The sequence below is a fragment of the Acromyrmex echinatior genome, chromosome 5, assembly GCF_024713525.1.
Source record: "Acromyrmex echinatior isolate Ae372 chromosome 5, ASM2471352v2, whole genome shotgun sequence".
Lineage (NCBI taxonomy): Eukaryota > Metazoa > Arthropoda > Insecta > Hymenoptera > Formicidae > Acromyrmex > Acromyrmex echinatior.
In genome coordinates, this window is record NC_141856.1 from 10,210,562 (window position 1) to 10,225,543 (window position 14,982).

The 14,982-nt window shown below is 39.6% G+C and overlaps 2 protein-coding genes and 1 long non-coding RNA gene across 3 annotated transcripts; 2 read left to right on the forward strand and 1 right to left on the reverse strand.

Moving 5' to 3' along the window:
* The first annotated feature begins 57 nt into the window (after positions 1 to 57).
* Sfxn1-3 (Sideroflexin-1-3) lies at positions 58 to 3,056 on the forward strand. The gene is made up of 4 exons (XM_011068447.2): positions 58 to 523; positions 887 to 1,063; positions 1,474 to 1,862; positions 2,202 to 3,056. The coding sequence occupies exons 1-4, from the start codon at positions 354 to 356 to the stop codon at positions 2,444 to 2,446; spliced, it is 981 nt and encodes a 326-aa protein (XP_011066749.1). The 5' UTR covers positions 58 to 353; the 3' UTR covers positions 2,447 to 3,056.
* mRpL2 (mitochondrial ribosomal protein L2) lies at positions 3,048 to 4,604 on the reverse strand. Its single transcript, XM_011068448.2, has 2 exons — positions 4,361 to 4,604; positions 3,048 to 3,805 (listed from the first exon to the last, which is right to left on the reverse strand). The coding sequence occupies exons 1-2, from the start codon at positions 4,587 to 4,589 to the stop codon at positions 3,126 to 3,128; spliced, it is 909 nt and encodes a 302-aa protein (XP_011066750.1). The 5' UTR covers positions 4,590 to 4,604; the 3' UTR covers positions 3,048 to 3,125.
* Positions 4,605 to 4,686: 82 nt separating this feature from the next.
* Positions 4,687 to 14,982, forward strand: LOC147909797 (uncharacterized). Its single transcript, XR_015545098.1, has 3 exons — positions 4,687 to 5,640; positions 7,566 to 7,795; positions 8,498 to 14,982. It is a non-coding gene; the product is annotated as an uncharacterized LOC147909797 (long non-coding RNA).

The window sequence follows — 14,982 nt, forward strand, 5'->3', positions numbered from 1 at the left end:
ACGGATCGAACAAGGGGAGTGAAGAGGAAGAAACGGCGCCGAGCGTGTGGAAGCGGAACGTGGTAGAGAAAAAGAGAGAGGAGACTCAGTGACTGGACTCTGGAGCGGGTCAGTCGGTTGGGAGCTGGGTGATCAGCTTGTCTTGCGAACGATTGTAAAACGTCACGTATGCCGTTTCTCTGGAAGCTGACTCCTCTGGATTCCCAGCAAATGTGCAGGTGTGACGAAAACACGACGACGATTCACTGACACGTCGTCGTGATAGCGAAGTGAGGAAGAATAGGTGAACGTAGGTGAGGAAGAGAGGATACAGTCAACCAAGCCCAAAGACGTTGGGAGGGAAATCTGAAAAGATGTTTGGAAGAATCGGAGCGCCGAAGGAAATAGACATTGATAAACCGTACTGGGATCAGAGCACTTACCGCGGAAGGGCATTGCACTTTTTGACGGTAACAAACCCGCTTAATGTCTTTGCCACGAGCCAGCAACTTGAACACGCGCGTGATGTCGTCACGAAATACAGGTAGTCGTAGCTATAATTAGTTTTTCTTTTTTATCCGCTCAGTTGGGAGTAGTCATCAGCACGATGACGTCATACGTTTTACTACACGCGTAGAGAACATGTGTTAGACTGCTATGTCGCAATGGCATTTTGTTTACGCCTTGAGTTGGAGTTTCGTTTATTGCAGAATTGCTAATCGCATGTTTCGCAAAAAATATCGCAACGAACAATTCCAGCACAAGTCATATATCTTTAATTTACATGTTATAAATCATTTTTCATATTTTCACTTTTATATTAATGTAACGTATTTGTTTGTTTACTGTGTAAATACGTATGAAATAACGATCATCTGTATGTAATCTTGATATTATCCCGTTGCAGACAGGGTGAGGGCCTAGAAAAACAAGGAATCACCGAAAACGAATTATGGAGATGCAAATATCTTTACGATAGCGCCTATCACCCTGATACCGGGGAGAAAATGCTGTTGATAGGCCGTATGAGCGCGCAAGTTCCCATGAATATGATGATAACCGGCTGTATGATGACATTTTACAAGTACGTATTCGAAATTTATTATGATAACACACGAAAACTTATTATGATAATAACAACACTCAAATATTATGATTCTAAATGCCTAAATGTGTTAAGACACATTAAAACAGTATTAGATATAATTGTACCTCTGTTGGAATAATGTTAGAATACAATAATATAATTTTGATAATTATATCTTTCGACGAACGATCAGAGTTTTAAACAGAAGCAAATAAATAAATAAAAGACTCAAATATAATTATTTCTCGATCTTAAACAACAATAAAATTTAGAATTCAATTCATGAATCATTCAAGAAACATTCAGGAAATTATCATTTAAGAAATCATTAAAGAGATTGCGAATTAAATCCACCAGTCTAATAGTTATATAAAAATGCGTAATTATCGCGATGCATTATTTTGTAGATCAACGCCGGCTGTAATTTTCTGGCAATGGGTAAATCAGTCATTCAATGCAATAGTAAATTATACGAACCGTAGTGGATCAAGTCCGATTCCAACGGAAACGTTAGCGCAGAGTTACATCGGCGCTACTGGAGGCGCCGTGATAACGGCATTGACTCTGAACCGTCTCGCTCAACGTGCACCACCGTTGGCAGGCCGATTAGTGCCATTGGCGGCAGTTGCGGCAGCTAATTGTGTGAATATCCCTCTTATGAGAGTCACTGAACTTCAAAATGGTATTGAATTACAAACCGAGGACGGCACGAAAGTCGGCCACAGTAAACAAGCAGCTAAACAGGCAATAGCAATTGTGACATTATCGCGAATACTTATGGCCTCTCCGAGTATGAGTAGGTTTCGTTGCATTTATTTTTTTATAATATTTCATTAATCAAATTTCTAACCGAGTTCACTGATAGTAAGAGCCAATTATGCTAACATCAATTAATAATAATTTTAACGACATGATGTCTTTCTATATTTATATTATTATGGATATAAAATGGCAAATCATTCATGAACAAAAAGTTATATAAATATATATAACTATATTATTATCATATTGACTATTTAAATAACTCTATATTTTTTTCTAGAAAACTTACATTTCTTCTTTAAAACAATCAATTGAAATCGATATAAATATCATATATGAAGATAATAGAGAGCATTTTATTTTATTGTTGCAGTTTTGGCGCCAATAGTAATGAATTACCTAGATCGGAGACAGCTGTTACGTAATGCGAAATGGGCTGCTGGACCAATTCAAGTTTTAATTTGCGGAGTGTGTCTCACGTTTGCAACGCCGCTTTGCTGTGCTCTCTTCGCACAGCGCGTCCCTATTTCAATAAATCAACTGGAACCTGATATACGAGAGAAAGTACGATTGCACGATACTAATCTGGAGACTGTATATTACAATAAGGGCCTTTAAACGTGACAAGAATCATATAGTTCTTGAATTTTTATCATTCCAAGAACACAGCCTATTTATTGAAACTCAGGTATATACATTCCCGAATCGAACATTCGAAAGCATGTACTATCATGGACTATACCTATCATGGACTTCCAACGATTCATAAGTGATTCGTTCTTGTTGATACTTCCATAAATATCAATATTCATGTGTTATGAGATACAAATTTGCAAAAATTTGATTATATCGGGATGTCTAGTCAAATCTTGAAAAAAAAAAAAAATTATTAAAAATCTATTTAATCTTCCTTGTTCAAACTTTCATATAAAATTTTTTCTTAAATTCTTTACACAGAAATTTTTTGAATTATGATAAAATATTTTAATGTTTTCGAATAAAAAATCTTTGAGAAATCTTCCTAGATTTTTAGACTTCTTAGACAGTAAACACCCTGCTTACGATTCAGAAACGAGTCTCCTAGCCATACGTCCAAATGCATACATATCTCTCGTTTTTCGGCCTATGTATGTATAACGAATAGAATTTAAGATATGTCTAAATGTTTTTCCTTGTTGAATGAGAAAGGGTAACGAAGACAATAAAATTCAAAGTTGAGTATTTGAAACGAACATTTATTATATATCTTAACCCATAACTGCAATTTATCTCAGATAATTTATCTGAGATATCTAGTTTAAGCGTTGTAAAAGCTATTCAAAACAAGCACATCATATGGTGTCGATTGTTTATCGCCAACATGTTGTACACGAGATAGTGGTTTAATTTTACGACCGAATCTACCAGTTTTGCGTTGCCATAAACCACTCCTCGGGCGATTTCCCAATTCTCGATTTTTCTGTGCGCTACCAATTGGAATAGAATCGTGTTCGATATTCGATAATCGACCAACCGTAGCCATACATAACTCATGAAGACTAAATAGTTTCTTACTAGGCATCTGTACTACCACACGATCTTCCTCTCGCTTTATTAGTGTTCCGAAGGTACCCGCAGAGTGAATTAGGAACCCACCCAATCCCGGATACTTTTCTACACAATGAACGAGAGTTCCCATGGGTAAAGCACCAAGAGGATAGGCATCTCCCTCTGAGGGTCTCACAGAATTACGCGGTATTCCTCGATGAGTACGTATTATGTCGCCCGATTTCATGTTTTCCGTAGCTAAAATATATTTCAGTTCACGATTGCTACCAATCAACGCGACAAAACTCGTTCTACAACCATCCTTAAAGACCTCTAAGACTTTTTCTTCCTTTGGCGGTTCGTTTAGGTCCTCAGGTCCATCCCTGATCCACTTGATCCAATGATACTTGTGCTTTATGCCACCCCCGATACCCTTGGCTACTATTCTGCCTGTTTCATAAAAGCGATTCATTCTTCTTTATTTTCACTCATTTAATAGTCCTTAATTTAGCTTCGAATAAGATGCTTTAATACAATATGCTTTAATATATTCATGATTTGAAAAAAAAATATTTATCTTAACCAAAAGTATCAATATTGAATGGAAATTAATTTTAATTCAAAAATAATATTTTCTAACATAGAGATTGTCTATCATATGAATGATAGATAATCTATTATTATATAAGGCAAATCAATAAAAATTATATTATATATACACATGTATTTTGATATGATGTTCGTACATATAATATCAAATTTCTTTCTCAATGAAATAAATCACGTCTAATCTAAGCCGATATGTAAGATATCTATATTATCTACCAATAATTTCTACTTTCGCCAGTAGAGGTCAGACCTCTCGAGAATAATAACAATCTATGCACGATATTCGACTCAATATTGAGTTTTATCCCCGTTAATTTGTAAAAAAAACTTATTAGTAAAGGTAAGATACATTTTTAAAAAAAGCTGACGGAAGTAAGCTGATATTATCTCACGTACCTGTGATAGGATCTCTGCCTGCTAGATTCGTAATTTTCAAAGGCTTCACTGTGTAGTTATCTTTGAAATGGACGATTCTTCGAAAGGCTTTGCCTGTGCCCGGTTCTGGTAGCTGCACGAGTTTCCATTTGTACCTTCTTGATACCTGAGACAACACCGAAACTGTCAAACCGACGAAATTAGGTATTTGTTGACCGAAAACACGACGTGTTAATGTCGCAGCAGACATCTTGGCACATATGAACTTAAAAGTGGTGCCATCTTCGCAAACGCACCTCTTGCCGTAATTTTGATCGATATCCCTTCATCGTTGGAAAGTAAGGTAGGTGTTTCTTAATAAAATCAAGCGTAAATGATTATTAGCTTCAAGAATAGTCGAAAGAGTTCACCACTGATGTAAAGTTTATATACATATATTTATAAAGCACGATGTAATTATGCTTTTTTGAAAAAAGATTAATACATATGTTCGTATATGCATTCAATCAAATCGGATATATAGTAACACTAATACTGTAGAATGCATATCTTTAACTGCATTTTTATTGAGAAAAAGAACGGATGTTAATTTTACAAATTAAACAGTTGATACAAAATATTAATTTCTTTTTTTATATTTAATGAATTGCGAAGGATTAATCTCCAAAAATATTTAAAAATATATAACTAAAAAAATAATTACTATATTTATAATATATTTTTACGAAAATTTTCTGCGCCAATTTTCAATAAATAAATAAATTTAGTAATTGATGCAAAAAATACACGATTAAATTTTGTTAGAATTGTTTCGTGTCTTCGAAAACACGTTACGTAAAGTCACGTACAATCAAAAACCATGTCTATGTAACTACAGGCTATCTAATAATGAGGCTGAAGTTCAGTCGCGCGAACGCGCACAGATATAACGTGCCAATTAGTCGACATTCCTTAAGATTTTCGCCACGCAAAACGATAACAAATAAAACGGTAAAAGTAACGTGTGCCGCGTTATTATATCGGGGAAAGCCTGAAAGCCGCGCGAGATCCGTGGCGACTGGCGAACGCGCACGAGGTCCCACATAAAGGAACGAACGAACGAACGGCGTAGAGGGGAACGCTTAATTGGCCCGGGGTAATTATTTTATTAAGTGAGAAGATGGCGGATGGAATGCTAAGAGAGAGCACGCTGGTGCGGTCTGCCGACTAGGGGACGCCGACGGAAACGGCTCAGGGGGCGGACGTGAAGAAGGGGTGAAAGTGAGGGGGTGGCGGGGTCGGTCGCGCGACGGCAGCTCAGGGTGAGTATGACTGTGTGGAGAACGTTTAAATACCTACGTACCCACCGACGATTGTACTTCGTCAGAGCGGTAGTTTTCCGTGTAGGTGAAACGCGGCCGCAACTCTCGATCGTGTATGTATGTATGTATGTATGTATGTATGTATGTATGTATGTACGTATGTATGTATGTATGTATGTATATATATATATATGTATGTATGTACGTACATGCCTCACGTGCACGCGCAATTCTCACCGTCACGCACGTTCATGCGCTTGCCTCCCCAGCCGTCATTCCCTTGTCTCCCTCTGTCTTGCCGCAAGAGAGAAAGGCGAGAACGAGGGAAGAAGCCACGAGATAAAGGAGGATGGCGTACGGTTTTGCGCGCGCGTTCAGCGTCTCCGTCTCCGCGTTGGTCGTGAAGGAGGAACATCTATTACCCGGTACATAGAGCGGAAGGGGGATCGAAGGAAGTGGAGGTTGGAATCGTCCAGGGAGGGGTGCGGGCAAGAGTAGTCGAGCGGCAAATTGTCCGCCATCTTACCCACCTTATACCTTATCTCACACCCTCGCTCGTAACCACCCTTATCCGCCCCTTCCTCCGCTATGCTTTCCTCCAACCAGACCCTCTCACCCTACACACACCGTTCTCCCTCCCCCTCCCCTTACCCCGCTTAACCTACCTCCTCTTCATCGTGTGGTCCTCTCTCTCTCTCTCTCTCTCTCTCTCTCTCTCTTTCTTCTCCTCCTCTTTCCTTTACCTCTCCCGTTTCCCTCGCCTGCCCTTTCTCTCGACAGCCCCCGTTGCACCACCGCCTCCAAAGCTTTAGATTACCTACCCCCTTATAAGCGCTCGTGTTGCCCATTTATTACCACGACTCCCGTGACTACCACGACTGAAAGACCAACCGCCCCCACACGCCTTCCTTCCCCGCACGCTCCCTTTCATCCTTCACCATTTTCCACCGTTCATCCCTTCTTCTTGCCTCCACCTTCGACGCGTATCGCTCGCGTATTTTCTTCGTTTCTTCATTCTGTTCTTAAGCACCACCGCGATCCTTATTAACGCTTTAACGCTACCATTACATAACTACGCGTGCCCGCTCCCCGACTCGAGCTCGAATAACACGATTAGTCGAGTTTACAGAGAATTACTCATACTAGGAACTATGTCTCTCTCTCTCTCTCTCTCTCTCTCTCTCTCTTTCTTTCCCCTCTCCCTCTCTCTCTCTTTGTAGCGCGTCGCTGTGCTCTATTCGTCTAGATTTAACAACGATCGAGTGGCTCCCGAACAAGCGCCAGTTTACTAATCAACACTCTCCTATTGTATTTATGTGTTACTAAGTATGTGTCACAACTAACATGCCAACTTTATTATACTTTATTATACTTTTTCAGAATCTTCTTCTTAATCTTTCTTTATCTTAATACATATTTTTTAATTTTTCATTATTCGCACTTTATTCTATTGTTTCTCGATACCTATTCCAACATTTTTTCCTATCTATTTTTTTTTGTTTTCCAATATTGTCCCACAGTCTTTATTATTTTACGAATTATACATAATAAAGGTACATCAGTTTGAAACGTAGCACTACTATCTACTTTTCAACTGCGAATAATATTAATAATGTTTGCAGAGAATTATGAATACGAGAGCCGCGATTGTTCGAGGTGTGCTGTTATTCTGTATTTGCTTAAAATTTATTAAAATTAGAACATACGATTTTTCTAAAGAAATGCATTTTATTCATAATGCTCACATTGTTCATGCATTATCAACAAGTTCAGCCCTATATAATTCCCTATATCATTTTGAGTGAAAATTGATTACCAAAATCAATTTCCCTATATATTCTTTATTTTCGTGTTTTTTTTTAATTTTATTTTATGATTTATTTTCATTTAGTTTTCAACCACATCTGACATTTCCTTTGTTTCAGGTTATTCCCGAGCACCTTATTATCTTCAACGTTTACTGTTATATATAGCTACGCTCGCGGTTTACGGCTAGAGACTCAACACGATTAAGCGAGTTTACGACGAATTACGTGCATTAGAGATACACGTCTCTTCAAAGTGATTATCATTTCTATTCGTTTAAAGGCACGAACTATCGAGCCTTCGTCGTAATGAAAACTGCAAAGCGATATTAAGAGGTCACTCTTTGGAGGTACGTATATAAATTCTTCGTTAAACTAACTCCTGAAAATTTGGTCCTTCCATTTTCTCGTATATTTAACACTAAGTGTGTTAGATTCTGTCCTTTATGTGCTTAATATGAAAATCGTATGCGAGCAATGTAAACAGATGAAATGGGACAACGCAATGAGAATTAGATGGCTACATTTAGCGCTAAATGTACGTTTAAAATTCAAATGTGTTGTATATTTCTGACGCAACTCGCGCTAAAGTTAAAGCTCGTATATTTATTTTTCAACGTGCGATAATTAACTTGCATATGCTTGCATTACGAAAAGTCACAGTATTGTTTACAACGTGAACAGCGCACTTACTTTTCACGATGCGTGCTATTTAAAATAACATACTAAATTGTGTATTTTCTAAAGAGCTAAAAATTGCAATTCCGCTATAAGACAATATTTTATATAAAAAGTATAAAAAAAATGTGTACGATAATGATTTACATTTTATGCAAAAATCATATATACGATAATAATTTACATTTTATGCAAAAATACAACATATTGATCAGAAGTAGCGGTATTTAATACGACGCGGCATAGTTTTAACGCGGGATTTTCGCTCGCTGAAGAATAGTCTTGACATTAGATACGCGAGAAAAGTTCGAGGTGGCGAGAAAAAGCCCGAAGGAAAAAAACCGAAAATGGTGGTCGATGAAACGTTTCCGCAGGGACGAGTTGGAATGAACCGCGCGTGGAAAGCTGCTGCGGGGGAGGAGCATCGAGCGAAAGAAGAAGCGAGAACGATGGAAAAAAGTGGACCCGCGCGTAACTACAGGAACAGGAGAAATAAGGACAGAAACAAAGGGCGATAAAAAGACAGATAGAGAAAGAGCGAGCCGAAAAGTACGACGCAGGGATAGCATTTCGCGTTATAAAGTTTTCCGGGTAACCGCAGGAAAGGGGAAGACCAGGAAGGATGGTAGAAAGAACGATGCGGACGGCGGATGCACGACGAAAGACGAAGAGAAAGAGACGAGAGAGGAAAGCGGTTTCGGTTGCTTCGGTCGGCCTTGTTCTCGTTCGTTTCCTCTCAATTCGTCGGGCAGCGGCACCGAAAGCGGAGAGAAATCTACACACGGAGAACGAGAGAACGGGAGAATGGAGTCGCAGGATGACGCGAGAGTCGGCGGTGGGAGATCGAAAGAGATCCGCGTGACGAGAAGGGGAGTACAGGAGAGGAGCTGCGAAGAGAGAGCATTACGCAGGATGGCATGACTGCGGGGATGCTACGCGAGAGGAATAAAGAGGAAGAAGAGAGAAAAGAGGGGAATGGAGGAGAGAGAGAGAGAGAGAGAGAGAAGCCACGCCGGTAGGATGACGGGACTGTTACGAAGAGGTGAGGAGTCAGGAGGATACGACCGAAGGAGGGTGCAAATAATAACAATAATCATATTTCCCGGCAACATGGCCGCTGAAAGAGGGTGGCCGCCTGGTATACGCGTAGGAGGGAAACGAGAGGGAGAGCGAGAGAGAGTAGGAGGGAGGAAGGCAGCCAGGCGCGCAGGCAGGGAGGGTTATCATAATATTACAAACCACCGCCGCAGGGACGTATCTATACAACCCCTCACCCTCGTTCGCATTCGAGCCCTCCTCGAGCTGCGCTCATCTCTACCACCGCTCGTCCTCCCATCATTCCACCCTCTCTTCACCCTCCCTCCCCCTCTCTCTCTCGCCTACATCCTCCTCGCGGAGATTCGCGTACACGGTACCTAAGTTCCCCGCGCGCAATTCGCACGAACGGTCGCATCCGGCAATTGTCGCGTTATATACCCCCAACCCCAACCCCAACCCCAACCCCAACCCCAACCCCAACCCCTCGAGCATCCTCCTCACTCTCTCTGCCGCGTTTCCTCCATCCGCGTTACCATCCTACCGCCAGTGGCTCTTCCTCCTCCTCCTCCTTCTCCCTCGCGCTCTATCTCGGCCTCGGCTGTGTTCTTCGTGTATACGAGTGTATCCCGTAGAAAATGTACGCCCGCATCCGCGACACGATCTGGCTTTAGTTTCCACGCCCAATGGCAGTCGCCGTTCGACGCGGATTCTCGCTTGACGAGCTTCATTCGCAGCTCCCATTACACACCCCGCGCCAGCACCTCTCCCTCGTTCTCATCCTCGATACTGGCGAACGGGACGTACGCTCGAGAAAAATAATTACCTATAAATTCTATGGCGGTGAGGTTGATGCTTTCGAACGCCCGCGCGTTTCGCTCTACTCGGCTCTCTCTCTCTCTCTCTCTCTCTCTCTTCCTCTTCTATGCTTGTTCTCTTTTTTACTTATTTTTTCGCATTTGCACCCGGCGAACAGCGCATTGTTCACCATTGGCGTAATATCCGGACGCGAAACGACGGACTTTCCTACCGACGATTGTCTTCAGCCATGGCAGTGTTAACGGTCGATTCTCTTTTGTTTTCTCTTTTTCTTTTTTTTTTTGTACGCCAACCACGAATATGTCGAAGCACCTCGAATACTCGTCGCCGCCACTGCCGCGCTTTCCTGGTGCCGGGCGTATTTGTCCGGCGCTCGCGCTCGCTTTTGTTTTAATTGTACAGCGCGCGCTCGAAACGCATGGAAAAAAATCCCGCTGGAAATGCTGCGCACTGGCAAACGAGCGGGAATATCAAAACTACGGATAACTCCATGGAATTTTAATGCCGCCCCGCTCACGCTTACGTGCTTGCTGGGAAAAAACCGCGTATTTATAATCCCGATTTTATTAAGACATTATGGAATCATATTTTCGGTACGTGATAATTTTTCAAATGAATTATGCTATTGAATTCTCTCGTTAGTAGGAAATTACTATTTGCCAGCCTCTAATGGGATTGCCTACCAAGTGTAAATCGTAATTTGATGCGATTGTAATAACGTCTGTGTCACAAATTGCATTACCTATTTTAATGTTTATACAAGTTCTTAAACGCTACGCAGACTAACGCTCATTAATTTCTTGCTCATTAATTAGTTGGTTGAAACCTGAATCTAATGTGAGAAATGGATTTACATATCTAGTTTCTAGATTTTTCTTTAATTGTAAGTTTATGTTCTTAATTATAACATATGTATTGAACTTTATATTTGAATACATTAAAATGACATTAAAATAATTTTAAATGTCATTATTAATCAAAATATTTAAAATATTTAAATTCACTGTTAGAAATGTAACCACGAGCTTCCTTTACATGTAAATGAAGCTCATGGTTATGAATGAAATTAAAAGTAATGAATGATTTAACTGAAAATTAAGTTACAGTAGTTACTTAAATGTAATGAACGTGTACATTAAATTTCATAAATTTTCATGAATACGTTAAATTTTATGTACATATACACAAATATACTTTTTAATTATAAATACATTAAATTTAACATATTGTCATGAAATTAAATTGTGTAACTTAAAAGTTAATGAAATTTAGAACATTTCTAACAATGTTACTTTCAATCGCGTATTAAAAAAAAACCAAGTTATATTTTTTTAAATAGTGACGAAGATTTTTATTTATGTACAATATTTTTATCGAAGATATTTAACATCAATAATCTTCATTGAGAAACTTTGATATAAATTGTAAAAAATTATCATGTCTTGCGATTAAAAGACTATTAATATCGTTACTAATTGCGGGACATTCCCTTTCCGTGTCTCCGCTTCCTTTTTCCGTTTTCGGAATAGAAAACTGAGGCGGATTTTAAACAAATAGTGATGGGGACCAAAAAAATATGAAACTGTCGAAACACACCGGAGACAGCGTGTCTACGGAAGAGAGCCGTTCGACTTAATTTCATCCAGATGTTCACAGGCATCTTCGAACGGTTCGTTGACTTTCCTGCGGCAGCGCTCCGGCTGGCTCTCACCCCTTTTAATGGCTTCTCGAGATGTCCTTGCCGACAAACTTGACGCTATATCGGGTGCACGCACGAACACAATTCCGGCATGTAAATAGGGTAGTTGGTAGGATTATTTTGTTCATCGCAGGCAAACATGGAAAACTAGCTGCCATGCAAGTAATTTTACTCACTCGCGGAGGTTACACCGGGTCGATCCGCGCGCGTACTCATTCAGGGATAATTATGTCATTTACCGGGCACACAGCGTGCCGCTTCGCGCGGCTCTAACCAGTTGTGGAAGTTACGAGCCTCGTGTGTAGTAATATCGTTGCAATTATGAAACTCAACGTTTCAAATTTGCGGTAGTAATGCTCTATTTATGATGCAACACGCGTGCTACGTGACGCGCAGGGATCGACAAATTAACGGATACGTCACGGATGCTGGGAAAATTCAAGTGGAAAGTCAAACGTCATGCTTGCATCTCGTCATGTTGTTTAAATTCTTATTCATTATCGAATAGCACGGTTACTATTTATTAAATTTGCTTACAACAACTTTAATTAGACAATTTTTATTTTAATCGTCACAAAGAAGAATACGTATAAAATTGCTACTGATGTCGTGATATCGTTAATTATTAACCATTGAAAATTATAATTCGTAACTATTCATTAAGAAAAATTATTATATGCAAAGAAAGTGTAAAGTCTCGGTTATTACCTATACATCTTCTAAATAAATAAACATTATTTAGTATCTACTTGGGTAACTTGTTTCCTGAAATCGTCACTTGTCGTACAATTGTTGATTTGATCCTTTTTAAGATTACATCTCGAGTCTAATGTACATAGAACGGCATAATTTCCTTCTGATATCGGAACAGTGCTCTCGTGTACTCATTACAGCGCATTCAATCTGAAGCCACTTAACTTTCGCATTGCTAAGGAGATTAACGGTATTACGTTAAGGTATGTCTCTCTTTCTCTCTCTCTCTCTCTGTCTCTTTCTTTTTATCTATTTTTCTCAGTCTCTCCCTCGTAGAAGCGGAGATTAGTAGGTGCATACGGAAAATTGCTAAAAGCTACTCGGCAGTATCTCGGCACCGAGGACGACAAAGAAGAGAGGAAAAGAGAGCGAGTCGTATATAGATCCTGAAGTGGCACCGCGAGCACGTTGGATACTGATGGGTAGCCGGGGGTAGAGGTCGAGACCCGAGACCGAGGATCGGCCCCCGGGTAAGAGCGACGGAGTCGTGGGTGGCGGCGACGCGAGCGGGGGGAAAGGAAGCACTTAAAGAATTATCCGAACTCGCAGGAGGGATGGGATTCCTCGCCAGCACGTGCAATCGTTCCCAGGCCAACACCTAATACCTACTAATACCGTGCCGTGTATCTATCTACCCTTTTACCGCTCTGACGCGAGTCCTACGAGGCCAGGACTACGGAAAGAGTAAGTAGGGTCGTGTTTATAAGTGGATACCTACGTAGTGGCTGGCTGCGGACGCGACCCCGACGACCGAAAGGTTGATCGGATCCTCGAATCTGGACCGCCAAAAAAAAAGAGGCGCACACACACACACACACACACACACACACACACACGCACACAATTCGCCGACTCGTCCAGATTCGTCTAATTGTCTTCCCATTCGTCACTGCATTTTGAAGAAAATCTATTTCGTCACTAGAAACTATTTTTGTTGGAATATTTACATTTTTTAAATGAAATTTTTTTATCGAAAAACATTGTATATTTTGTTTCAAAAATTGAAAGAAAAAATATTTTCAAGAATCTTTGTGATATCGTTTCTAACTCGGTCTTAATTACCGCTGTTCTATATCATATAAATAACTAGCAAATTGATAAATCAGAATAATATATTATGATTTAATGACGCGAATAAACGTTTATAGCTTTCTACCAATAAATTCTAGAATTTCGATTCTGCGTGAATTAGAATTTCTCCGAAGAGATAGAAGCTAATAAGCACAATTCATTAATCCATAAAAAATATTTATTTGATTCTGGTAACTAATACCAAACAGAAGAAATTCGCATGATATTTAAGTGGTACGTATATTTAACGTTATATTTAAAAAATATATAAAATAAAAGATACGATATACACAATAGAGAGGTAACACATATAAAGAAATACTGATACAGTAAACTTATATCGAGCTATAATATAAGATAACATAATATAAGACAACAATTTGGAAATATCTGGTGTGGATTATATTTTTAGAAATTGCTTTATTTAGCTACGTGTGCGAAGAAGGATCGGCTAATTTATTGCTATGCTAATATATAAGTTCTTAGTAAAAAAAAAATTCATAGTGGCAGACAAGTCGAAGTTAAGACGAAAAGTTTCTACGAATTCAGGGATACTCATCTCCCTCGCATTCATGTCGAACTTTCCGTCTTTCAGAGCAGACTGCGGGTCTGCTTTTTAGACGTGATTCCCGATTCTCCGACTAATTATCTATTCTCCGAAATAAGAATTAAAATAGAATCTTTTTTTCTATTCATCTGTATTATAAGAAATGTGTGTATACCAAAAATTTACTTTCAAGCGTAACTTTCAATAAGAACCTAAAAATATATATAAAAAGATTTAAAGGATGCATCTTCAATTATGATATAATGAAAACAGACTGATACATGTCTGTTCCATCATATAATTACTCTCCAACGTAAAATTATAAATTATATAAAGATTCAATTTTCCTCTTTATATTATTAAATCGATCCTAAGGATATATGTATATACATGTATAAAATGGAATTTGCGTAATGTCCTGCAAATTTTTATATCTTCATTAAAAGCAGAGGGAAAACAATTTACGTCATTTTCCTACCAAACTCATTTATCAGAAATATATATCTTTTGACGAAGATGGAAACGTGTATGGATATCATCGAGAAATATTTACGGATCACTTCACTTTGCGATCGAAAAGCGAATCCTCTTCCCTCTGGGAGGAGGAGACCACGAGTCTGATCCAACCGTCCTTCTCAAATTGCCAGACGCTTAATTGCCTTTTTCGGGCGATTCCAAACGATGGCCCTCCGCGTCCCGCCTAGATTTCATGGAGGTTTTTCAGCATATTAATCGTGGATACGAAACTGAGAGGGACGAAGGAGACGGGGATCTTGCGAGTGCCACACGTGTTGCCCCAACGCATTCCCCGACAAATTGACTTCAGACCTCGACGCGCTTCACGACCATCCTCCTCCCACCCTTGTCCTCTGAAAACGATCCTTTCCTCTTCTCTCTTTTCCCTTCTCTCTCTCTCTCTCTCCTCTCTCTCTCTC